The 26,188-nt window shown below is 37.5% G+C and overlaps 1 protein-coding gene across 4 annotated transcripts in view; it reads left to right on the forward strand.

The window, feature by feature from the left end:
• Nucleotides 1-305: 305 nt before the first annotated feature.
• ENTPD3 (ectonucleoside triphosphate diphosphohydrolase 3) overlaps nucleotides 306-26,188 on the forward strand; it is a 36,388-nt gene continuing 10,505 nt past the window's right edge. The window contains exons 1-8 of one of the 4 annotated variants that reach the window (XM_039336276.1): nucleotides 306-550; nucleotides 14,874-15,001; nucleotides 17,383-17,500; nucleotides 20,008-20,158; nucleotides 21,389-21,548; nucleotides 24,075-24,305; nucleotides 24,881-25,153; nucleotides 25,363-25,473. In XM_039336276.1, coding sequence (XP_039192210.1) covers nucleotides 14,894-15,001; nucleotides 17,383-17,500; nucleotides 20,008-20,158; nucleotides 21,389-21,548; nucleotides 24,075-24,305; nucleotides 24,881-25,153; nucleotides 25,363-25,473 — 1,152 coding nt within the window. In that variant the 5' untranslated portion in view covers nucleotides 306-550; nucleotides 14,874-14,893. The remainder of the gene's footprint in view (nucleotides 551-14,873; nucleotides 15,002-17,382; nucleotides 17,501-20,007; nucleotides 20,159-21,388; nucleotides 21,549-24,074; nucleotides 24,306-24,880; nucleotides 25,154-25,362; nucleotides 25,474-26,188) is intronic. The other 3 variants (XM_039336275.1, XM_039336277.1, XM_039336278.1) reach the window with 3 other exon arrangements.

Raw genomic sequence — 26,188 nt, forward strand, 5'->3', positions numbered from 1 at the left:
GGCGACCTGTTTTCGACACCACAATAAAGGGCGAAGAAGGAAACTGGCTCTACTCGGGACTGTAAGATGCGCTCACTTTTTCCCGTAGCAGATTTCGACTCAGAGGGTCCCCCTTGCTGGCAGGAAGAGAACCGGTGGGTCGGCTGATGCCCAGCTGGCGTTGGCAGCGAGGAGGGGGATTGTGGGTCGAGGTCTCTCATTTTTTTTCTGGCCAGATCAGGAGGCGCTAGGGCCCATCCCCAGCGCCGCTCTGTGCTCTGTGAAAGAGCAGTGGGAGGGGCCGATAGCAGCTCCAGGCGAATTTACAGCAGGGAACCGGCGGAGGAACCGGGGAATTGGCTGCCTCCCGCTGCGCAAGGGACAATTTCGTCATGTTGGTCCTGGCCTCCGATCCTTGCCCACCTCTTGTTTAGCCGATGAGAATGAGTCCCCGGTCTGATTTGAGCGAGCTTCCTTTGCCTCCCACCGCTCAAGATATAAGACAGATCCAGGGGAGTCTCTCGTATCGTGGTCAGCAGTGACAGCGTCCTGACAGCTGCTCCTGAGAAAAGTAAGGGACTGGTCTTTCTGTGAGTGGTCAGGTGTGTGTGAGAGAGACGTTCGCTACTAAAGATTAGCAGAGGGAAGGAACCGCTGCGTTTCAGTGCAGTTGCTCTGATTTGGAAGGAGTGAAGGAGACAGTGTAGGATGCTGTATACCCAGGGCAGCCTTCCCCAACCTGTATCCTCAATACGTGTTAGGAAAAGAACTGTAGTGGGCGTTGCAATCTCTGTACAGCCGAAAGGGGAAGCTAGGTTTAGATTTGTGGGGCTTCATAGAATGTGTATAGGTCTCTCTCTGTCACACAGAAATATATATACACACCTATATTATGTGGGCATAAAAAAAAAAATAAAGAAAAGCGAAGACCACAGGAAGGGATATCTATGGGCTGTGTCTCAGTCCAGACGGAAAACCTTCTTCAGTGCTTGATGGATTACCCTTAAATCTAGATCTAAAAGATGTTCAGACAGAGACTTGTAATAGATTCAGCCAAAACAATAAAAGCTTATTAATAAGGTTAGACACATTAAGCATATGTTTAAAAAAGAGAAAATTTTGGACAATCTAAGCAATGTAAAATTGCTTAAGCATTTGAAACAATTTTTTAAAAGATTAAAATTGCTGTTTTTAGCCTTGGCTTAAAGATTGCCATTCTTTAAATGCTTCTCCATGATGAATGTTAGAATTATGCTTAGAGATAACATGGGTGATAATTTAAGTATATTTTAGGTAAGATTTTTACTTAGATTTCATATGCAGGCTTTGTCCTGATGACCCATCTACTTAAGAGCTTCCTGGCCTGCTAATACCCACACCATCAAAGAGGTTGTTGTCTAATGTCTAATGGCTCATTAATGACAGCAATCAATGCTAGATCTTAATCCCAGACTACATAAAAACAACTACAGATCTGTTCTATGGTTCCTTTGTAGACATACTCTTTTTCTTCTTCTCTTTCTTTCTCACCAAAACATAGAACATGGAGGTCTTTTTATGTCATCTACAGTAATTGCTTGTGCACATATGTAGAGAATTCCCATGATACGCACTTCCTGTTTCTGATGCAGACATGCTTGCTTCTCATCACATACGCCTACATATGTTCTTTCATTCATCTAAACAGCTCCTATAATCTGGAGCAGGGGATTTGTTCGTGTGTGCATGTTCTAACACATTCCTTGCCTTTTACTTTCTCAAAACATGCCATCTCACATGAATAAATAGAAATCCACTTTGTGTATATTTTTGTGTTTCTCCTCTCTTAAGTGCTCATTTATCACCCCTCTTCTGCTATAGCTTTCTACATTTGTTTCTCTTTTGCCCTATATTTTTAAAGGAGGGAATAAACTATCAAATCTTATATTTGAATTTGCAGGCAACATTGTGCTTGTTTTAAGGTTGTCTGAGAACAGATGAGAGCAGCAATATGTAACCTTGGAATATAATTTTGGAAGGCAGATGGAAGATTTTTTTTTTGTTCCCAGTGAAGCCCCTTGCTTTGCCAGGTCCCACTTTCCTTGTTGCATCTATATATGCTAGATAAGTGCAAGGAACTTCAACATTCAGATGCACAAGGATGAGGGGTTCTCTTTCCAAATCAAAAGGATTAAAAAGGTTTTCCCCTGCTAGGCCATTCTCCCCACTCCCCACTCCTGAAGAGTTACCATTTTTATAGTCTTTTCTCTGCTGTCTCCTACCTGTAGTCTGAAACGCAGCAATTTTCTATCCTAAAACATGTTCAGACCGAGTCTCTATAATTCCTGCTTCACCCGTTTGCAAAATTCATTTATTAATGCCTCTCTTCTCTACTTCCAAGCTTTTCTGAAGTCTTTCCTTCTATTGATTGTTGCCAATCTTATTTGTAGGCATCATCTTGTTTTGACATCAAAGCAAATTGCATTTCTTCTTTTCATAAACAAAAAGGTGTATTTCTTTTTCTTAAAAAAATGCTGAGCATGCTTTTCTTCTGCTATGTAGAGATGTTTTCTGCATTGTCCTATTAGCCCTATGAACAAATAAGTTAGTACTCACAGCAGAAGGGCATTATTGGTCCAGTTCATCTGATGCAACTTATATTTCTTCAAGCAGACCTATTTAACACATTTGTTGAGCTCATACTTGTTGCTATAGAAGTCGTATATCACTTTCATAGGGGATGACATTTTTCGATTTCATGAAATTTGAAAAACAAATATTCCCCTATGTAGTTAATCACGTGTAATTGAATTAACAGTTTAGAGCTGGTTGTACTGTATTTATTTTATCTTATATTCTGCTATGATATTAATACTGAAATATAAGAGGTGCTTGAGATTTTAACTGTTTTTAAAACTGCTATTGTTTTTATGGAGACTGATAGTTAATAATATTAGCTAGCCAGAATATCGCCATTTCTTTTATGTAGTCTTGCAATCCCTTATAGGAAACACCTCTTTAATTTTTTCTGTGTTTATCAGGAAGGATGAGTAAAGAATTTTTCATGTGGGATCTCATTAGTTGGCGATTCACTGTGGTTAAGCAAAGACATACCAAAACCCTCAATCCTTAACAGTTTGACTATGTTAATTATTTGTAGCTAAAGGTGGCCTCAAAGAAGACTTTTCTGTTTAAAAAGGCTCTTTTTCTGGACCTGTGAGTTTTGAAAAAAAAACAACCTGTAACCAAAATAATATTTGAAAGCACTGCTACAAAGTTTAGATATCCATATTGAGTATCTTAGCTATGAAATTATTTTCAAATATATATAACAATAATAACAACAACTTTATTGTCATTTTGAATGGATACCAATCAGCATACACCAAAATGAAATTTCGTTGCATGCAGCTCTTAAAGGGCCACCACCTCCGATATATACTCCTTGTTCGTGGCTTCCAGCTGAAGTTTCAGATTGTCCATTTTAATCACTAGGGAGCGAACGGTGGCAAACATATTTTCTCGAGTCTACATTTTTATGATTTTGATTTATTTGCTTTTCCTATTAGTCATCATTTTTATCAATAAAAATATGTTATAAGTTCTATAAAAAGATACAGAAACATTTTTATAAAATGAAATAATATCTAAATATATTTAGATAGCTTTATCTGATATTGGATTGCTTTCTCAGTTTTATTACATCTGGCTAACCTTGCTTAGGCCTTGAAGCTAATCAGGGTCTGTCCTGCTTAATATTGAGAGGGGCTCTTTCTTTGTGGTCTAGATTGAGAAGCTGAAAAAAATATTGTAGAAGATAGCAGTGGAAAACCATTTCTGTATTTGCTATCAGGAACATTACATAAATGCATCCAGGAAGGAACCAGGAATCATATTGGTCTTGAAGAAGACCATACTGATTAAATTGTTTTTCCACTAACTGCTTCTTAGCTACCTCTTGTCCAGAAGCTCAGTTTAGGAAATATATGTGAATGCTATAGAGCAGAGCTTTTCAACCTTTTCACAGATTGTACCACTTTTAGGATATGGCAATATTCGAGTACCACCAGTCGCCTAGCAAGGTGTCAAAAACTTGATGACCAAAAAAAGGGGAAAAAGTAATAAAATACAGGTAGTCCTTGACTTACCACAGTTCATTTAATGACTGTTCGGAGTTACAACGGCACTGAAAAAAGTAACATGACTATTTTTCATACTTATGACAGTTGCAGTATCCCCAGGGTCTTGTGATTTACATTCAGATGCTTGGCAACTGATTCATAGTTATGACGGTTGTAAAGTCCCAGGGTCACGTGATCCCATTTTGCAACCTTCTGACAAGCAAAGTCAATGGGGAAACCAGATTCACTTAAGAATTGTGTTACTAATTTAACAACTGCAGTAATTCACTTAACAAATGTGGCAAGATCAGTCATAAAATGGGACAAAATTCATTTAACAAATTTCTCACTTAGCAACATAAATTTTGGGCTCAGTTGTGGTTGTAAGTTGAGGACTATCTGTACACTCATTTATCACATTTTTAATGGGAAACTTGTGCCTGTTTCTCTGACATTAGTCTTTGCACTGTTCTATCCCCTTCTCTCCTTCTGGTTGACTCAAAGAAGCTGATAGATATTGCAGGGGCTTTGGGTTGTGTATGAGGCTTCTGCCATTGAAGAGGGGGCACGGGGAGTATGTCGGGGTGCTACGTGGCTATCCCCAAAGTTTCCCTAATTTTAAAACAGCTCTTGGGTGGCAACAGTTATGCAGCATGAGAGGCTCAAGAGAAAGAGATGCGGCAATGCTAACTCCCAAGACTGAAGGGTTCAGACACAGCTACAAGCAGGGGAGGGAGGGGGGAGCAAAGAAAGGAAATCAAACCTGATTGACAGGGAGCATAATAACCCTGCCCCTACTCCGCAAAGGGCAGATCCCCATCACCCCCAGCCTGGCAGGGGTTTTCCTACCACACTGTTGCAGACAAAGGGGGGATCTGATGAGAAGGAGGTGCAGGAAGAGGGTTTAAACAAGCTTAGCAACCAGAGTGGGGATCCCCCCCCCAAAAAACAAACATGCCTCATGGGTAACCTCCCAGCACAACAGAAGTGACCAAAACCTGCTGCATCCATCCAACAGACGGGAGGGGAAATAAAAACTAAATAGCCCCCCCCCCACTGCCAATCCTCAACAGAAATGCTCATGACAACGAAAAACCTCAGATAGGAGGAAGAATGTGGCCGGCCGGGCAGGCGATTATCTTGCTTGGCTGTGGCTTGGAAGGGGGAAGGGGGAGCTTCACCCCCCCCCCAACACTGCCCTCTCACAACAGCAGGAAGAAAACTCCGAAAATGATAAGAAAAAAAGGTTAAAACAGAAGAATGTCTTGCAATGGTTTGCTTCCCCACTTCCTTCTATCAGTTTAAATACGTAAAGACCACAAAAGAAAAAACTTGGCTTTCTTTCGTTGTAATTCAGAAGGGAGGATTGGGGGGGGTTGTTTGTTTCAAAGGAAGGGAAAGAGAGGCTTTGAGTGGGGGGGGGGCTCAGTAAACAAACGGTGAGAGCGCGCAGCTTCTGGCTTGGGGGACGCGGTCTTTTTAAAAGAGCAAAACGAGGGAAAAAATAAAAGTCCCCCACTCCACCCCCAGTAACTAGATGCGGATGTGATCTTTTTTTTTCTTGTTCAGAAGAGACACTCTTTTGTTTTAACCTTTTTTCCTTGTCGTTTTTCGGAGTTTTCATCCTGCTTTCATGAGAGGGCAGTGTTTGGGAGGGCGTGTAGCTGCCCCCTTTCCCCCCCCCCAAGGCATAGCCAAGCAAGACACCTGCCTGTCCATCCAGCTGCGCTATTCCTGCTGTCCGAGGTTTTTGTTGTTGTGAGCATTTCTATTGAGGATTGGCAGGGGGGGCTGTTTGGTTTATATCCCCCCCCCGTTTGCTGGGTGAACGCAGCAGGTTTTGATCACTCCTGTTGTGCTGGGAGGTTACTCATGAAGCACGTTTGTTTTGGGGGGGATCCCCACTCCAGTTGCTAAGCTTGCTTAAACCCTCTTCCTCAACCTCCTCCTCCTCCTTACCGGAGCCCTCCTTTGTCTACAACGGTGTGGCAGGAAGACCCCTGCCGGACTGGGGATGATGGAGATCTGCCCTCTGCAGAGTAGGGGCAGGATTATTATGCTCCCTGTCAATCAAGTTTGATTTCCTTTCTTTCCCCCTCCCTCCCTGCCTCCCCTGCTTGTAGCTGCCTCTGAGTCCCTTATTCTTGGGACTTAGCATTGCCAGCATCTCTTTCTCTTGAGCCCTAATGCTGGGTAACTGTTGCCACCCAAGAGCTGTTTTAAGGTTAGAGAATCTTTGAGGGATAACCAACTAGCACCCCAACACCCCCATGCCCCACTTCAACTGCAGAAGCTGCACCCCCCCCCAAAGCCCCTGCAATTGCCTATCAGCAATGGCATGCTGCTCCGAAGAGGAATACTGGAGGCAAATGGGCGGAGGCTGGAGGCTCAAGGAGAAGGAGGCATGGCCAAGAGTAGGAGGCAAAAGATCCTAGACCCACTGCCAATTAGCTGTAGCTGCATGTGCCAATCCTGGGCTCTCAGCAGAACCCAGGCAAACCTCACGCAGCTCCACTAAATCTCTGCCCTAAGACTCCGTGTGGCTGCCTGCCACCCATCAGATGGAGCAGCACGCACTGATCCTGGGCTCTCAGAAGAGTCTCGGCAATATCTTACGCAGCTCCAGCTGACTCTCCCACAAGCCCGTGAAGCACTGCTGCCACCTCATCTCATCCACTTTTACATCTTTTAAACTTTTTTTTTACAGTGCTTTTCAACCTGTCTTATGCATACCACCTGCTAGGTATCGACATACCACCAGTGGTACGCATACCATCAGTTGAAAAGCCCTGTTATATAGGAGCCGTGGAAGTGCAGTGGTTAGAATGCATCATTGCAGGCTAACTGTGCCCACAGCCAGAAGTTCGATCGTGTCTGGTTCAAGTTTAACTCAGCCTTCCAATCCTTGCGAGGTTGATAAAATGAGAGCCCAGATTGTTGGGGGCAACATGCTGGTTCAAATATGCTTCTGTGACAAAGAGGCTCACAAATCTGTTTTGGGTACAATTGATCCAGTCAAGGTAACACAATCCTAGAAATGAAAGACTGAATGGTGACTGTATCTCAAAGGAATGCTTACTAATCCAACAACATAGCAATCAAAATACATCTTCCCAACAGAGCACGTTCATGGAGTACATACTACACAGATATAAGATATATCTATGTTGTAGTCCTCACCCTTCTGTCAAACATGTTCAAATGGTAATAATGCTTGTAATAATGCTTTAAATAACAATGGCTATGATTAGTAGTGAACATATGCAAGAGAATGATTCCATTTTCAGATAAAATGGAAAGAGAAGATTTGGCTGGGAAGATTTCATTTTTTTACTGGTAACTTCCAGCATTTTAACTGAAGGAAGAACATAAAAAGGCCAGTTATATTCAAAACATGCAAATTAACAGAAAGGATTAATAAAGAATAAAATGTTATATTGGATAAAAGGCTACCTTTAGCAGGATGTTTAACTGGATATTATGAGGTCCCCAACTTTCTGAGCACCAGGACTGGTTCCGTGGAAAGAGGTTTTTCTGCAGACCGGAGGTGACGTGGTTTCATATAATTGTCTGCATCCTGCAAATGGGACTTTGCTTGTTTGCGCGGACCAGTTTCTGGCGTGCTGAGGCCTGGTGCCATTCCATGGACCAGGGGTTGGGGATCCCTGATCTAGCTAGCAAATTTTAATAAAACTCATAGAACAAAATGCTTAGTGTCCAAGGAGAAATAGAAATCAGACCTAAAGAAAGAAAATGTCAAAGTTAGCTCCAATTGCAAGTAGAGTATATTAGGGATGAGAATCTTCAACACAGAAATGTGGGATCTGTGTACTTTAGCCATTAGGTCTATCAACCACAGGAGTAGAGGAAAAACAACACTCCTGTAGATTTCTAAATCTAAAGCAAAATATCTAAGAGGAACAGATCAAATGAATATATGTAAAACCAAAGCAATAAAATATTGCAGCCAATAACAGGAGAACAGAAATCCCTGAGGAACAGAGATACCTGACAGAAATGGGCAGGCAATAAACTGGAAATAGGAGCCAAATACAAAAAGAGAGTCACAGAATTGCATAACAGAATCACCAGATAATTGGCTAAGAATAGATAAGTAAATGAATATAGGGCACTCATCAAGTAAACTATAAAGGCTTAGCTTAAAGTTTTCTAACAAGAAACTATTTTTTCAGTTGATATCTATTTGTGGTGTTTTCAAAATGCCATTCTCCTTAAACTTTCCAAATGAACTGAATTAATATGCTTAGTTGAAAATTATACCCATATCAACAGAAACTCATCAAATGAAGGTTGATAGAAAATCAACTTTTGTAAGGCTTTGTTTCTGTTTGGATTACATAGGAATAATTGAATTTAATGGAATTTAATTCTCAGTAGATTATATTAAAAATGGGGCAAAGGTTACTCTTTTTTCCAGTAAAGTTGGAAGACAATAAAAATGAAGAGACAGTGTTATCCAGTATTTAAGTTCTAGTGACCTGAATCTTTTACAATCTATTTACCTTCTACTTTAAATATGACATGGGTTTTACTCTACAAAATAGAAGAGCATGGAAGATTCCAGTCTTATCCGCCATGCCAGTGCAGTATACACTGTATTTTGAAACAAAAAAAAAAATAGTGGCAATTCAAAACATACCCATCAAAAATAACTAGAGCTAGTTTGGTCTAGTCTAGTGGTTAACACACCAGACTAGAAACCAGGAGATAGTGAATTCTATACCCACCTTAGGCATAAAAAGATGGTTGGGTGACTTTGACCTAGTCATTCTCTCTCAGCCCAACTCATCTCATAAGGTGGTTGTGGGAAAATAGGAGGAAGAAGTAGTAGGGATGTTTGTCACCTTGAGTTATTTATAAGAAATAATAATGGCTGGATAAAAGTAATCTAATAATAATAATAAATGAAGCAATTGAGGAATGATTGGGGAATTCAAATTTTGCAATCTAAAGATATGTTCAAATAATCATCTACTTCCCTGTAAGGTATGGGTTTTTGAATGCAGTAAGTCTTTAAAATAAGGAAGTGTCTACTTTTTTGACCAGTGACTAGCAATGAGATAATGAATTTTCTGGAAACAAAACTTGGAACTGAACTCATATTTATTCTTGTATTCTTACAGTATTTTAAGTGGTTGGACATGTATTTCTTACTCAAAATTACTGCATGCATTGCCACTGTCCAGCTTTCCCCCTCAAGTCCTCTATGTGTTTTCTGATTAATGTTCCATTGTGGTATGTTGGGTTATAGCTTAGTGGGATGTGTAAGCCTAGCCGTTTTTTTAAAAAAATGATTTATTGTGGTAATTTAATTTATTGTGGTAATTTATTATGGTAATTTGCATTATTGTGATAATTTAACTATTATTCATTTATCTAGCCACTGTAGTTTAATCAAATTATAGAGAAAACAAATGGTAATTTACAACAGTCTGTAAATCCATCAATATATAGAGCCTTAGTTACATGTATATACAGTGGGGCAAAAAAGTATTTAGTCAGCCACCAATTGTGCAAGTTCTCCCACTTAAAAAGATGAGAGAGGCCTGTAATTGTCATCCTAGGTAGACCTCAACTATGAGAGACAAAATGAGAAAACAAATCCAGAAAATCACATTGTTTGATTTGGAAATAATTTATTTGCAAATTATAGTGGAAAATAAGTATGTGGTCACCTACAAACAAGCAAGATTTCTGGCTCTCACAGACCTGTAACAACTTCTTTAAGAGGCTCCTCTGTCCTCCACTCATTACCTGTATTAATGGCACCTGTTTGAACTTGTTATTAGTATAAAAGACACCTGTCCACAACCTCAAATAGTCACACTCCAAACTCCACTATGGTGAAGACCAAAGAGCTGTCGAAGGACACCAGAAACAAAATTGTAGACCTGCACCAGGCTGGGAAGACTGAATCTGCAATAGGCAAGCAGCTTGGTGTGAAGAAATCAACTGTGGGAGCAATAATTAGAAAACGGAAGACATACAAGGCCACTGATAATTTCCCTCGATCTGGGGCTCCACGCAAGATCTCAACCCATGGGGTCAACATGATCACAAGAACGGTGAGCAAAAATCCCAGAACCACACGGGGGGACCTAGTGAATGACCTGCAGAGAGCTGGGACCAATGTAACAAAGGCAACCATCAGTAACACACTACGCTGCCAGGGACTCAGATCCTGCAGTGCCAAACGTGTCCCCCTGCTTAAGCCAGTACATGTCCGGGCCTGTCTGAAGTTTGCTAGAGAGCATTTGGGTGATCCAGAAGAGGATTGGGAAAATGTCATATGGTCAGATGAAACCAAAGTAGAACTGTTTGGTAGAAACACAACTCATCGTGTTTGGAGGAGAGAGAATGCTGAGTTGCATCCAAAGAACACCATACCTGCTGTGAAGCATGGGGGTGGCAACATCATGCTTTGGGGCTGTTTCTCTGCAAAGGGACCAGGACGACTGATCCGTGTACAGGAAAGAATGAATGGGGCCATGTATCGTGAGATTTTGAGTGCAAACCTCCTTCCATCAGCAAGGGCACTGAAGATGAAACGTGACTGGGTCTTTCAGCATGACAACGATCCTAAACACCTCACCCGGACAATGAAGGAGTGGCTTCGTAAGAAGCATTTCAAGGTCCTGGAGTGGCCTAGCCAGTCTCCAGATCTCAACCCCATAGAAAACCTTTGGAGGGAGTTGAAAGTCCGTGTTGCCCAGCGACAGCTCCAAAACATCACTGCTCTAGAGGAGATCTGCACGGAGGAATGGGCCAACATACCAGCAACAGTGTGTGCCAACCTTGTGAAGACTTACAGAAAATGTTTGACCTCTGTCATTGCCAACAAAGGATATATAACAAAGTATTGAGATGAACTTTTGATATTGACCACATACTTATTTTCCACCATAATTTGCAAATAAAATTCTTTCCAAATTAGACAATGTGATTGTCTGGATTTGTTTTCCCATTTTGTCTCTCATAGTTGAGGTCTATCTATGATGACAATTACAGGCCTCTCTCATCTTTTTAAGTGGGAGAACTTGCACAATTGGTGGCTGACTAAATACTTTTTTGCCCCACAGTAAGCATCTATAAGAATGTGCTAAAAATGCATTTGCAATATGGATATGCTGGACTTCAGCCAGTATCATTTACAACCAGCATAGGCAATCCATTGATATCCTAAAAAGTATTACATAGCAACTTTATTTATGGTTAACTTAAACATGCTTTACTAAATCAAACTAAGGAGTTTTTTTTCTGGATTTTCATATATGAACAGCTTGGTTTGGATTTTCACAATATGCTAAGCTAAAATCTCATTACCTGGTTAGTTGAACATTTCATTATATTAGTTGAAGACACAATGCTCTTTTAAACAGCTGTTTTAAACTTTGTGGATGTTTGCCCTGCTGGAGAAGCTGTAAGAGCTAATTAGTCTGAATTTACTGAGGCAATATAGATAATGGGAATACCACAATTTTCCTCATTAACACAATTAGAGTAACAAGTAGAACTCCATTTCTTATATTAGATTGCAACATAATATTTGAGTGCTGGTGCCATAATTGAAATTGAAGCCTGGAAGTAATTGTTAACATTTGCATTTTTATGATACAGGCCCTGTTTGATCCCTATTCAAAGACTGATAACCAAATATATGCAAAGAGAGTCAGTTGGTAGACTGGAACTCCTGATTTATTTCAGATCAGTAAGAGGAATTCTGTGGAGAAAGCCATTCTTATAGCTCTAGATTGGCAGGGTCATAGATTTGAATTTCACTCATTATATCCAACTATGAGCATTTCTGGAAGTGGGAGAGCTTCTGTAATTCCATGCTATGGGGGAAGCAGGAATTCCTTCTCAATTTTACACAAAAGACAATTCTAGCCAGGCAACTTCACAAATCTGAGATCAAATCCATCCTTAGGATATGTCCTGGGAGAAATGTAGCAATCTTTTTTGCTCCTTTTCTCCTTACCATGTGTATGTCAAGAGATCCATACAGTTGGAGGTATTTGGAGGCATGGAATATAGAAACATCATAGAATCTAGTGCATCAAAGGAATCTGAAAATTTAATCTTATTATAAAGAATTGGTGAAAAGAATTTAGCTTGTGATTGTTATGACATATATAAAATGCAAGTTAATTATGCTGAAGATAATAAAGCTGGACTGTGGACATTGCAATTCATGAATATAGCAGAATGGGAGAGAAATAATTGTCATAAAACACACGGACCTGCAAATAGAAGTAGAATGGCTAAAGCAAAAGAAAGCAAAGATAGGTCCTTGTGTGTATTCCCAAAACTTCCAGAATACCACTTGAATACCATCAGCAGTGACAAAATCACTATCAGTCAATTGCAAAAGGCAGCTTTACTTGTTCCTGGGACTATATGTTTAACAGCATTGAACATTCACCTCAGCCCATCCCAGGTGTTTGGGAAGGACTTGATTAAAATGCAAATCTAATCTACACATCAAGCTGACCATGCAACCAACCATAATAATAATAAGCTGTTATGATTCTTTTTCATTCTTCCCATAAGCACGCAACATTTATTTATGAGACTTATATACCGCTTTAAGTGCAAGCACTCTCTAAGCGGTGTACACCAGTAAGCAATGTATATATATATATTTACATTGCCCCCAACAATCTGGGTCCTCATTTTACCTACCCGGAAGGATGGAAGGCTGAGTCAACCTTGAGCCGGTGAGATTTGAACCGCTGACCTGCTGAACACAGTCAGCTAAAGTGGCCTGCAGTACTGCACTCTAACTGCTGCGCCACCTCGGCTCTTTTTTTTTTTTTTTAATTAAAAAGTTTTATAAATTTTACAGAAAATAAAAGACAATACAAAAACAAAAAACAACATATACAAATAAAAACAAACATTACCCAACAAAACCCCCCTTCCCCCACCCCTACCCAACCCCCCCCTTCCCCCCCCAGGGCCTCCCAGAGCAGAATATAGGCTTAATTAAAAAAAGTTAAAAAAAATTATATTTATATATAAAAAAGAATATAAAATAGAATATATATATATATATAAAGTTAAAAATTATGAAAAAACTATATAGTATTTTTTATATCAAATTTAAATTGTATGAATTTTATCCATTTATTCCAAACAGCAAGAAATTTCTCTTGCGTTTGACCCTTTAAGAAAGCCGAAATCTTTGCCATTTCCGCCAAATGAGACACTTTAAGAAACCATTCCTGCAATGTAGGCAAAGATTCCTTCTTCCAATATTGTCCTACTAACAGCCTCGCAGCTGTAATCAAATTTAACATCAATATAACCTCCTTTGTATCACAATCAATAACTATACCTAACAGAAATAATTGTGGAGTAAATTTTACCCTCCTTTTAAAAATTCTCTGGATATTCTACCATATCTTAATCCAGAATGCTTTTATCTCTCTGCACGACCACCAAATATGATAATAAGTAGCGTCCATACAACCACATCTCCAACATTTAGGTTGTAAGTCAGGGTACATAAAAGACATTTTTTGTGGATCAAGGTGCCATCTATAAAACATTTTATAAAAATTCTCCCTTAAGTTCTATGCTTGTGTAAATTTGACATTTCTCACCCAAATAGTTTCCCAGGTGTCCAATGGAACTGGCTCACCAAAATTCTGCGCCCATCTAATCATACAATCTTTAATTAGTTCCGTTTCTGAATCTAATTCAACTAAAACCCCATAAATCCTCTTAATGTGGGTTTGTCTTTGATCCTTCACTTGCTTAATAAGATTTTCATCTTCTCTGAGAAAACCCACCTTACAGTCCATCTTCCATCTGTCTAATAATTGCCTGTATTGGAACCAAGAATAAATAATATTTTCTTGTACTAACTCTTCCCGTGATTTTAACTGCCAGTTTTGTCCATCCCATTTAAGTAACTGTCTATAGGACACCATATCCATTTTAACCCCTCTTTTTATTCCTTCTATTGCATGCCAAGGTATAGCCCATAATGGTACTTTTAAATCACTTTTATAATATTTTCTCCAAACCCTAAGTAAAGAAATTCTTAAGATATGAGATTTAAAAGCCCAATCCATTTTTTTATTAAATATTAAATAGGCATGCCACCCAAAAAGTCACCTCGGCTCTTTTTATTATTTATTAACATATCTGAATAATCTATTGGAAATCACACACAGCAGACAAGACTGTCACAGTATCTTGAATTGCTCAGAAGCGGCATTTTAAAAATCATAGTTTCAAGAGGGCATCCATTTGGGGAAAGCTTCTGTGGACATTAACCATGGTATTGGTTCATTTATTTGCCTATGCCTCGTTCAATGATATGCATGTTATCAGCTAGGTTTAATTCAGATATAATCTGAAATGCCTCTTGTATAATGTGTAAAAAAGTTGCAGATCAAACAAATCAAAATCACAACATCTACTTGTTAAATTTTACAAAAGTTCTGTAATGAAAAAAGGAAGGCAAGTCTAGTAGATAACAATATATGTATTATATACATATAACAAAATATATCTATTATCCAACTAATTCAGTCTTTCCACCTAAGGCCATCCAGATGTCCAGGGACTTTTGGAAGTTGTCATCTTATTTATACAGATAAATCAATACAAAAGTATAAGGCCTGTATTCAATCCAGTAGACTTAACTATAGTCATCTTCCTCATCTCAAGCTAATGAACTTGGGCCTCAGGTGTTAAAGTTCACCCTAAGAAACTGTTTCCTTCAAAAATTAATAATATCATTTTTCTTTTCCTTATTTTTAGGTTTCCAAGTGTAGTACAAAATGCCAACCATTGTCACCTTAATTTTTCTACTTTTAAGCATTGCAATTATTGTTACTATTACTCTTGTTCAGATGAATCGGAAACAGATCCTTTCTCCAGGTCTAAAGGTAGGCTTAAATAATAAGCTAGGACTTTTGCAACTTCTGATGTTTAACTGAGATATTTATTGCTGAGCCAATAACATAATATTGAAAGCAAATTGCCTGAAAAGGCTCAGCCCAGGGAGAAACTGCAGCTAGTTGCCACACTTCTTAGCTGAGAATATGAGAGCGGTGATGGGATTCAGATATGTGAACAACCTGTTCTCTGTGTGGATGCCACTTCCAGAAGTCCATTCTGAGCTTGGGCAACAAAAAATTAGCTACCGGTTCTGCTGAAATGGTGCGAACCGGCTGAATCCCACCACTGCATGAGAGGCACTATGCAGATTTAAGCCTGGATATTGTCTTTTTTCTAGATGTTCTCCAGATACGCTGCCCTTCAACAACCATAATCCTTAGCTAAAGGACAAGGATAGAAAACCTGAGGGTATCTTGCTTAGATAAGAAAAAAAAAAAAAAAAACAGTGCATGGTAGATTTTAGCTGACCAATTAAAAGGAAGCTGCCAAAAATATAAAAAAGTTTTAACATAAAATGCCAATCAAGAAGAGTTAACATTGTACTTTGGTAATTAAATTAATAATTAGATAATATGTGAAGTTAGTATTGAGAATATTTCTGGACAATTACTATTAAAAAATCTGAAGCTATCTATAGGGAGACTATACAGCTCCTTGTGAAAGGATGCATATTAATTATATAAATTTTCCCTAAGACAAGATTTGGATGGGTGTAGCTACGAGCTTTTCATACCAGTTACAACTTGTTGCTGGCACTATTCTTCTAACTATCAATTCCAAGGGAAAAGAAAAAGGGGGAAATTACTAATGGAGTAAGTTCAAAATTTGAGATGCATTACAAGTGCAGCTCTGTTTAAAAAATTAATGGAACTCTAAGAGGCAGTAACCATTTTCAGACTCACACTGTAACCTGAAAAACATTGCAATGTTTTACCGTAATGAATTTCAGAAACTGGGTGGCTGGCTGTTATCCAAAACATGTCTTCTGAATCATTGTAAACAATAGTTAAGGAAAAACAGTTCTAGTTCTAAACAAGACAGTAGAGCAGGGCAGTAGATAAATTATGTTCCCTATGATGTTTTGGATTTGTGCCATTTGCTTCTTTTAAAAACTAATCTTCTCTAACTATACAGTACTCTGCAACTTTGTATTTAATGCTACAATTCCAAGCAAATTTATTTATTTCCAAATAAATAACTAAGGAAGTCTTCTGGAGCTCATCAAGATTTGTTCCCTGATCCAGTCTGTTTATGACTGCTGCCTAAAATACTTTATTTCTTATAAAACAAGACCATGTTGTTAAATATAATGGCCTGGGGGCCTATGAATTCAATGGACAGTATTACTACCTCAGAATATTACTGTAATAATAATAGTTTTTGTTCACTTGGTCACACATGGATCACCTTTTATTGTTTCTGTGTGAGTCACAAGTATCTGAGCATGAGAATTCCACTGTATATATTTACCCTGGATCACAAAATGGAGATTTAGAGAAGATTGTAAACTCTTAAAGTCAGATGTATACTGCAGCCTTAGTGAAATAAACATGAAACTCATTTTGTGAATGCAAGGAGGCATTGCATTTGTTTCTCTTGAATAGCTATGCCTGTTGCTGCATAGCAAGCTGGTTTTTGACATGGAGGAAGATTTGTACATTAATATATATGATAGTCAAGCCCTGGTTTGAATTATTTGCTGCCTAAAGGCAAAGGCAGGCTGACCCAAACATTCCATGTTCAGATATTAACCTGACAGTGGCATTACAATGGCTACCCTCAGAACTTGCTCAGTGCTCATTTGAACAAAGCTTAAAGTGCAGCAGTTATGACATTAGTATCATGTGGGATGTGGATAGGGTCACCCATACCTTCATATGCTGGTGATTTGTATGGCCCAGACTGCCTGCCTCTCGATCTACTCTCACAGTTGCCAAAGGCACTGCCTCTAACATGGTGCCCTTAAGATGCACTGGATTTCAATATAGATGGGTGCCATGGTGGCTGCAGATTTGGGGGAACTGAAGTCCAATGCATCCAGAAGGCGCCTTATTGGGAAAGGATCTGGTGGAAAAAGGTAGTGTAGTAAGACTCTTAATGGACCAAAACTGCATCCAAGAAGTATTACTGGTATTAAATGATGAAAATGGCGAGGGGTCTTGGAGGATTCAGCGGATAAGGTAATGTGATCTGAAAGAAAAAGCAAGTTCCTACTGTCATAGAGCTTCTCTCTACCTGGCATTAGGACCATACAAATACCATCAAAGTTAAATAATATAAATATAAATAATAATATTGAGCTTGTATAAAGAACTCAGAGGCTACTTTTCTTGGATTATAATCTGTGTTTTCTCTCTGCCCTTCTCAGTATGGAATAGTGCTTGATGCTGGTTCATCTCGGACAACAGTCTATGTATATGAATGGCCAGCAGAAAAAGAAAATAATACTGGAGTAGTAAGTCAAACCTTCAGGTGTAATGTGAAAGGTGAGGAAGAAATATTGAAATAATTGCATGGAATAAAAAAAATCACAAGGATTGAACTGTCTTGATGGAAGAGAGTGAGGACAATCAGTTTATATGTTTGAGTCATACTGAGCACCTATCTAGTGCATGATAAAATGATTTTGGATCCTAAGTCAAGGATTTCTTCTCTGCTTAGAATTGCTACAACAAAAGGACAGATTTTCAAGTTTGGAATCTAACCACAAAATCATGGTTATATTCACCAGTATGGAGTTATTACACCAATAGAGGAAATATGTATGCTTTTATCTTACATTAATTCTATAGATATTTATCATTCTTCTTTCTTATCTTTTCTATATCTGAAAGTGAGATGAGTCAGTTTGATAAAGAGATTATCTGCATAGTCATTGAGTTTCATAGGTAGAATATATAGCCTTGACCTGATCAGGGCTCACCTGTTTACATCACTAACCTTTCATGTTTTGGACAAAGTAATTTCCAGATTAACCAAACTTTAAATGTTATTTGATCTGTTGCTTTTGAATTCTTCACTTTAGGCCTCCGCCGTCATGTGCAAAAAAAAAAAAAAAAAAAAAGATTCAATCAATCAGTCAATTTCAACTTCTCACTGGAAAAAAAAAGATCTTGCAAAGTTGGAATTGATTGATTGAACTTTTTAGTCCCACCCAGTCTGCCGTTACCACTGCAGCCACGCCCAGCCAATGGGCCATGCCCAGCCAATGAGCCACACCCACCTGGCACTTGATGATGCATAAGTGGGTTTTGAGTTGCAGTTTGGCCACTCGGTCTCTAAAAGGTTTGCCATCACTGGTATATAGGATCTGCAGCCTCCTAATGGAATCCTACCTGAAAATTATTAGTTTTTTTTTTTAAGCACTGCTTTTATGACTAATGAAATAGACAAGTCACAGTCTGTACACTCTCAAGCAGATTCTCAGTCTGATAATCTCACAAGGTCAGGATTCTCTTAAAGCACAGGACCACATACAGTATTTAAATATTCCTCATTTTAGAATGGATCATCAGTCTGTCTAGGTCCTATTTTCCTCCACCATACGTATCTTTGGATATGCTCAAAGTAAAGAGTAAAGTGAGGCATATAAAGTATCAATCAATTTTAGCAGATTAAAGGTATTCTTATCATAATCTGTTCAAACATAATGCTTGATCTCCTAGGATAAATTCCAAAAAAAGACATTTTGCATATTTTAACCTGGACAGTTTCAAATAAAGGAAAGGGTGTTGTGGAGAAATATTTTCAATGTACTTTCTTTACAAATCTCAAAGATAGTTTAGGAGAGTTTTCTCTAAAAGTACAATTTTCTTATCAGAGCAAACATTAATAGTTATATAAGCAAATAAGCTTATATATGCAGTACCTAGTAACTTGGTTTTCTGGACCATCAGATGAACACTAAGGTATTCATATGGTTTTCAGCAGAAATTTTTGACTGATGTCCCAATGAGGCTTCATTATTGCAGTAATTTAAAAGTGGTGATTGGCTTATAATATTTGTAATCTATATAAGATGTAAACTCAGAGGGTTGTTTGGTGAGAAGTGCCAGGAATGGTGCTATCGGTATTTTGATTGGTCTGCCTCAAAATTTGCTGATCAGGTGATTGCTGGGTATTATATCTTACCTAGCTTTATGGATCTGTTGATGGCTGATTTATTTATTTGAATGGCTCTTCTCCTGTTTGTGTGATCTATTATCTCCATATACTCCCAGCCAAATATGTAACCTGCTTTATAATGTTCTAAGAATTTTCAGAGCAATTATCTCACAGCACATAAGATCACTGGATAGGGACACACGTAAACAAAATTAAAACATGTTGCCCTCACCAAGCCCCCCCCATCAGAATTTAATTACCTCCAAAATATATTCATCTCCTCCAAACACTAGGTCTCATAGTGATCCAGAAACCAAGCAATCAAACAAACATTTACGAGAATTCTGTGCAAGCCACAAGATTACATACCTGGCAGAGATAGAATTAATGTTATATACAAATTAACAGGACTGGAACCAGCACTACATAAGAAAACAGGATACTGTTATTTAAAACTATTTTAGATTTTTTAAAATTCAGCTTCATAATGCTTATCTATGAAGATTCTCAATCTTCTAAGTCATGATTGTCTTAAAGATGCTTTTTCCAAAAAACAACTGGATTTTCTTGGTTTATTTTTTTAAACATTTTGCTTCTCATCTAAGAAGTTTTTACAGTTCTAACTGAATTTATAATGCTTGTAAACCTCTTCTGTTTTTCTGTTTGTTTTCTCGATTCCTGATTTCTTTTATACTGTGTTTTTAAATAATACTAAAATATATTTTAAAAGAGTAAAAGTTCTAAAGCACCATTACAGGCAACTAAAAATACAAAATACACAGATATGTAGGCTGCAAAAATCTGGATTACCACTAGTGGAATAGAGAAACAGATATATTGTGCTGATCTTGGCAGAACAAACTAAATATATTTTAATTATTTTTTCTAGGCCCTGGAATATCCAGCTATGGCAGCAACCCTCAAGAAATTGCTATGCCCATCAATGATTGCATGAATAAAGTAAAGGAGAAAATTCCTTTTCATTTGCATAAAAGCATACCTGTCTACTTGGGAGCCACAGCTGGCATGAGACTTCTGAGGTATAACAGGAAAATAGAGCACATTCTGATATGGTTCTTTTAAATAGGGCTGCTACACATAATTTTTTATTCATTTCTTTCAAAAGACTGCAGCAGAGCATAATAACAATTCACAAGAACATTTTCTCCTTATTTAACCCCCATTATTCTATGAGATTAATAGATAAATTAGCTGACTCTATACACCAAAAGGAGATTGTGATCTTTCCTAGATAGATTGTTGGGAAATAAAATCTTTGCAGATATTAAACAGATTTTTAATGACTTTAAAAAAGTCAATCCTAGGTCTGAATGTTCCTAGGTATTTCACAATAGGATTAGCTTTTCTAAATAAATTTCAGCAAATGGAGACCTTGATATTCTCATTTGTACTGCTTTATTGTTATTTTGCATATGTCTGTTTTATTTCTTTAAAATCATGTACGTATAGATTTTTGTGGGTTATGCAATGCAAATAATAATTTTTCGAATGTCCATGATTGAAATAAAATGTTTTTTGTCAGTTTTTTAAAGAAAATAGTGAAGGATTGAAATTCTGGCTTGCTAAATAATTTATAAATAGGCACACAAATTTATGGTCAATATTTATGATATCCAACTATAATACATATATGTATAATGAGGATCCACAGCATTTTCTCCTATGGATGCATGACAACTATTCAATCTTGCTAATGCATAAGCATTTCCATACAGTATGTATTACACCTGTTATTTAGAAAGCAGGACATGCATTTTTGCAATAGATTTACAAAGCAATAGCATAGATGTCTACTCATACATAATTAATATTCCATTTAGTGAAACTTCTAAACTTCTTGATAATTACATATACCTGCGGGAAAGCCTCATTTATCTTTCTAAGGAAATAAACATGCAGCTTTAATGTAGCTGTATGTATCTTGGGGCTTGTTCACACAGGTATATTCATAACTCACCCACTGTAATGATGTTTGAATGATATAGCACAAATTATTAAGATATAATCTGGTTATCATTTCAAACACAATCTTTTCCAAAGAGATTATGTATTTAATTAAAACATTAAAATAATCAGATGATATGTTTTGTATGCATATCTGAATCAACCTTTGATGGTTTCTTATTAAAGCCTGCTCTTCCAAATTAAAAAAAAATCATCAACATTCTGTAGTTAGTCAATTTAGTAAATTATGAAGGTAAGCATCTCCTTTCAGACACTCAGCATTTTGTCTTCTGTGAATTACTTAGGTTGCAAAATGAATCAGCAGCCAGTGAAGTCCTTCAGACCATTCAGACCTATTTCACGTCACAGCCCTTTGAATTTAGGGGTGCTCAAATCATAACTGGGCAAGAGGAAGGGGTATATGGATGGATTACAGCCAACTATTTAAAAGGCAATTTCTTGGAGGTGTGTGGAATATTATGCATGTTTACTACATTCTATTATTTCTCACATATCTAAATGGATATATGCTGTGATTAACATGGCCTTCCCACACTTTATCTATGGCAAACATTAAGGCATTTGCCTAAGTATAATCATATAATGTGTACAGGTAGTCCTTGACTTACAACCACAATTGAATCCAACATTTCTGTTGTTAAGAGAGGCAGTTGTTAAGTGAGTTTTGCCCAATTTTACAACCTTTCGTGTCACATTTGTTAAGTGAGTCACTGAAGTTGTTAAGTTAGTAACACAGTGATTAAGTGAATCTGGTTTCCTCATTGATTCTTCTTGTCAGAAAGTTGCAAAAGGTGATCACATGACCATGGGACAATGCAACTGTCATAAATATGAACCAGTTGCCAAGCATCTGAATTTTGATCACATGACCATAGAGATGCTGTAAAAGTCATGTTTGAGAAAAACTGTCACAATTTACTTTTTTGTGGTGCCATTGTAACTTCCAGCTGTCACTAAACAAACTGTTTAAATTTAAATGTGACAGTAATGTTAGGAAAAGCTTGCCAGCAAAAGTTCCCATTTTTAATTTGTTTTGTTTAATATTGATTTTCTATATGCCAAATATAAATAGCTTATGCATTTAAAGCATTTGTTGTTATTTATGAATACATATTCATAAAAATTCTGGGCAAGTAATAAGAAAGGAAACTCCTTTTCAAAATTTTATGGATCATTTAATCTATAAATTAATTCAAGGAGAAACCAATAATTTTTTTTTGAACATTCTGGACATATTTGCAGAACCTGCTCCGCAGTCTATGGTGTCATTATTGTGTCCCGTGTTTATCTGCTCTAAAGGCAAGGCTAGTTCATGAGTACTGCACAGAGTTGATTGATAGAGTATGCAGTCACTATTCATAGTCACTGTTTAATGCTAAAAGATCAAATTGAGAAGGGAGGATAAAGTGAAATAGTAAGGCAGCCACTGTTTTTATGGCTAGCACTTTTTTCCTTTCATTATCAACTTAACTGATAAATTTTTTACAGTGGAATTTTTCTTCATACAGAGGATAATATGTATAAATTTCACAGTGAATTGTATACTTCGTTCAGTTGTATAGGCTGAGTGCATTTATTACTTGTATTATATTATACAGTATTCATCTCTCTCCCTCCATTGGGCATATTTATTTTTGAAAAATTAGTATTGTTTCAGCTTTATTTCAAAATTCCATGTAAAAGTTATGAATCACCATTCAGAGCTACATTTTTATTCATGCTGTAAATAATAACACTTTGATTCAAATAAGTTTATAATTAAAAAAATTGAATTCCACCTTTCTAGTAATATCAATGTATGAAAAAATTCAAAACTTGTAAAAAATGTGAAATTATCCAGGAGATTGTTAGTATATTTGTCAGGTCAGTTCTTTAAATGAATAAGAAACATATTAAAAGCATTCTTTCAACCTTCATTGTTAGCACTTCAATACGTTTGAATAATTCTGGCATACTATTTAGTTATTGTCATTATAACTGAAGCTTTTTATAGCAAGAATAAATAATTCATATCAGAATTAAGAAATTCAAAGGTCTTTCTAATATATATATAATTATAACTAAGCCATTCCTAACTGAACTATAATAAAAATAATTTTAAAAACTCTGCAAGGCTGAGTGAATGCAATTCTTCGAAAATTAGTTATGATTCATCAATGTCCATAATTAGTGAAGGGACCACCTCTCTTGCCCATTCCACAAGATCTAGCAAAGAGGCATGTTATGGGTGCCTTTGACAAGGGCACTAGATTCTATACATCAGCTTATTTGAGCAGTGTGATTTTACAAATAAAAGAGAAATGTACTACTAATCCAGTTTTGATAGAGTATGACTGCATAATAAAGTTGTGAAAAGACAAAACTTTCAGAGTAAATATTTTTATCTTATTTCAGCTTATCCAGTATGAACTTCATCCAACTTCAACTTCTAGGAATCTCAGCAATGAGAAATTGGAAAGGCATCAGAGTTGAGAAAAATCATTCATTGAAACTGGTTATACAGACACTGGCCAACCAAAGAGTTGTATCTCTGTTTAGATGTTTTGGCAACCCTTTGGCCTTTCCACCAGTGATGGGATTCAAATATATGAACAATTGGTTCTCTGTGTGGATGCCGCTTCCGGATGTCAGTTCTGGGCCTAGGCAACAAAACATTAGCTACCGGTTCTGCCAAAGTGGTGCAAACTGGCTGAATCCCACCACTGCTTTCCATTCAGCCTGGTTATTCCTTTCTTGATGGCATCTCTCAATAGGCTAGAACATAGCTAATTTTTGTTTCTTTGCAACTAGGAAAAGTGGGTTCCTCAATTGTAGTTTTTAAAGTAAGTTCTATCTAAAAGAATCCTACAGAATATTAGAGATTTTTCCATTTTGATTTGAGCATTATTTTCTAATATCTTCTATGTTAAGAAAGAGAAGAGCAGAATCCCATATCAGATGATATTTCAACTTGGTCTTTTTTACATCTAGAAAAACCTTTGGAGTGCCTGGGTCCATCCCCGTGGAGTTGAGACTATAGGTGCGCTGGATCTAGGAGGGGCTTCCACTCAGATATCATTCATTCCTGAGGAAAGTACACAAATTTTCAACAGTACCCTACAGGTGCAGCTGTTTGGTTACCAATACAGAGTGTATACCTACAGTTTCCAATGTTATGGGAGAGATGAAGCGGAGAAAAAACTGCTAGCTTCAATTCTACAGGTATGACTGGGATCAAGTTCATTAGGACTTAGATGTGATCGAATGTACACCTGGAAGAGCAGTGAGAAAGAGTTTTGGCCTGGATGAAGAGACTGCACAGTCATGAGCTGGATGGTGTGAGGGAAAGATTCAGGGTAGCCACACTTTAAAATTTCAAGAATATAGTTAGTAGCTTAGAAGGTTAGAGTTTTAGTTTGGCAAGATTTTGTCCATAAGATGTAAGCAAATAAAAATTGGGCTTGATTGGATTTTGCTGTTGTTGTCTCTGGGCTTGGGCATGATATCAGCTCTGGATTTCCAAAGGATTTCCAAAATGCTATCCAATGTTCTATCAACTATAACTTCTGATACCACTAGGCTTCCTTATTCCCAAGAATGCTCTGGCTATAAAAAAAATAAATAAATGAATAAATAAATAAAAGAGAGAGAGACAGAGAAAGAGAGACAGAGAGAAAATTCTGAAGAAATTAAAATGGAGCTGAAGTAAGACTGCATCACATGCTTTGTTTATAAATGTAATGAATCCTTCTTGGCTTTGTCTTTTTCATTTTATATGTATTTTGATAAACTATTAGGATTCAGACAATAAATCCGGGATAAAAAATCCATGCTATCCTCAGAATTATAGAACTGTTCTGACAATGAAACATTTATATGGAAGCCTTTGCACAGCATTTCTAAGACCAGAGAGCTACATCCCAAGCCAGCTTGTACATGTCATAGGAACTGGGGATCCAGTCCTTTGCAGGGAGGCAGTGTCAACGTTATTTGATTTCAAATCTTGTAGAGACAGAGAAGACTGCTCATTCAATGGAATCTACCAGCCAAAAGTTAAAGGGAATTTCGTGGTAAGTCCTGATTATTGGCTGTTTACTGCATTGTTACTTTATTTGGTTGACCATGAATATTATAGATACTGTTTCTAATTTTATTGTATTGTAGTTTTTATATTTAATATTTGCTAGTGGATGAAAAGGCTGAATATACCTTTTTGCTCTGATAAAATAAACCTTCAAGTAAAATGTTCTTTCAGTCACTAATCTGGTTTTATTTATAGGCCTTTTCTGGATTCTATTACACAGTCAATGCTCTGAATTTAACTGGACAATTTTCACTAGCTGAGTTTAATTCAAGCATGTGGACTTTCTGCTCACAAGATTGGAACCAGGTCTGTATCAATCTCTAGCTTTTGAAAAAAGTACTAGCAAAAGACATTGCACATTCCTATGCAGAGTCAACTTTCTTAGTCCAAATGCTTAAAGAAAAAGCTACTCTAGGACTATATTGGTAATAAAGCTCTATGACACTAGGCACCAATCAAGTGTCATACTGCTGGGAGTGATCCAGGCTAAGTTGAACAAATGTTTAAGACTGCAATACTAACTCTACTGGTTTTGAAAAGAACCTCATTGAGTATAGTGAAATTTATTGGAGTAGACCAAAGGATTCCCCCATTAAAATCAACAAGGCATACATATGCTTACTGTTCTTAAATTGTGCTTTTTGATTTACATTATTTGAAAAACTGAATTTAATATAATACAGGTAGCCCTCAACTTACAACCAGAATTGAGCCCCAAATTTCTGTGGCTAAGCGAGACAGTTGTTAAGTGAATTTTGTCCCATATTATGACCTTTCTTGTCACAGTTTTAAGTGAATCATTGAAGTTGTTTAGTTCAGGGCTTTTCAACCAGTGGGACAGGTACCACCTGTGGTACATTGGCACCTGGCAGGTGGTACGCAAGCATCCTAGAAAAGTGGTAGCGGGGGAGGGGAATGAGCTGAACTGGCACAAGCCTGAATGAGAGATGGCTGGAGTTGCAAGGCTGTCAGGGCTCAGTGGAAGCGCCGGGATCAACGCCAGGCTCCAGTTGGCAGAAGC

Source organism: Crotalus tigris, unplaced genomic scaffold (assembly GCF_016545835.1).
Source record: "Crotalus tigris isolate CLP2741 ecotype Arizona unplaced genomic scaffold, ASM1654583v1 scf7180000017666.27876245, whole genome shotgun sequence".
Taxonomy (NCBI): Eukaryota; Metazoa; Chordata; class Lepidosauria; order Squamata; family Viperidae; genus Crotalus; species Crotalus tigris.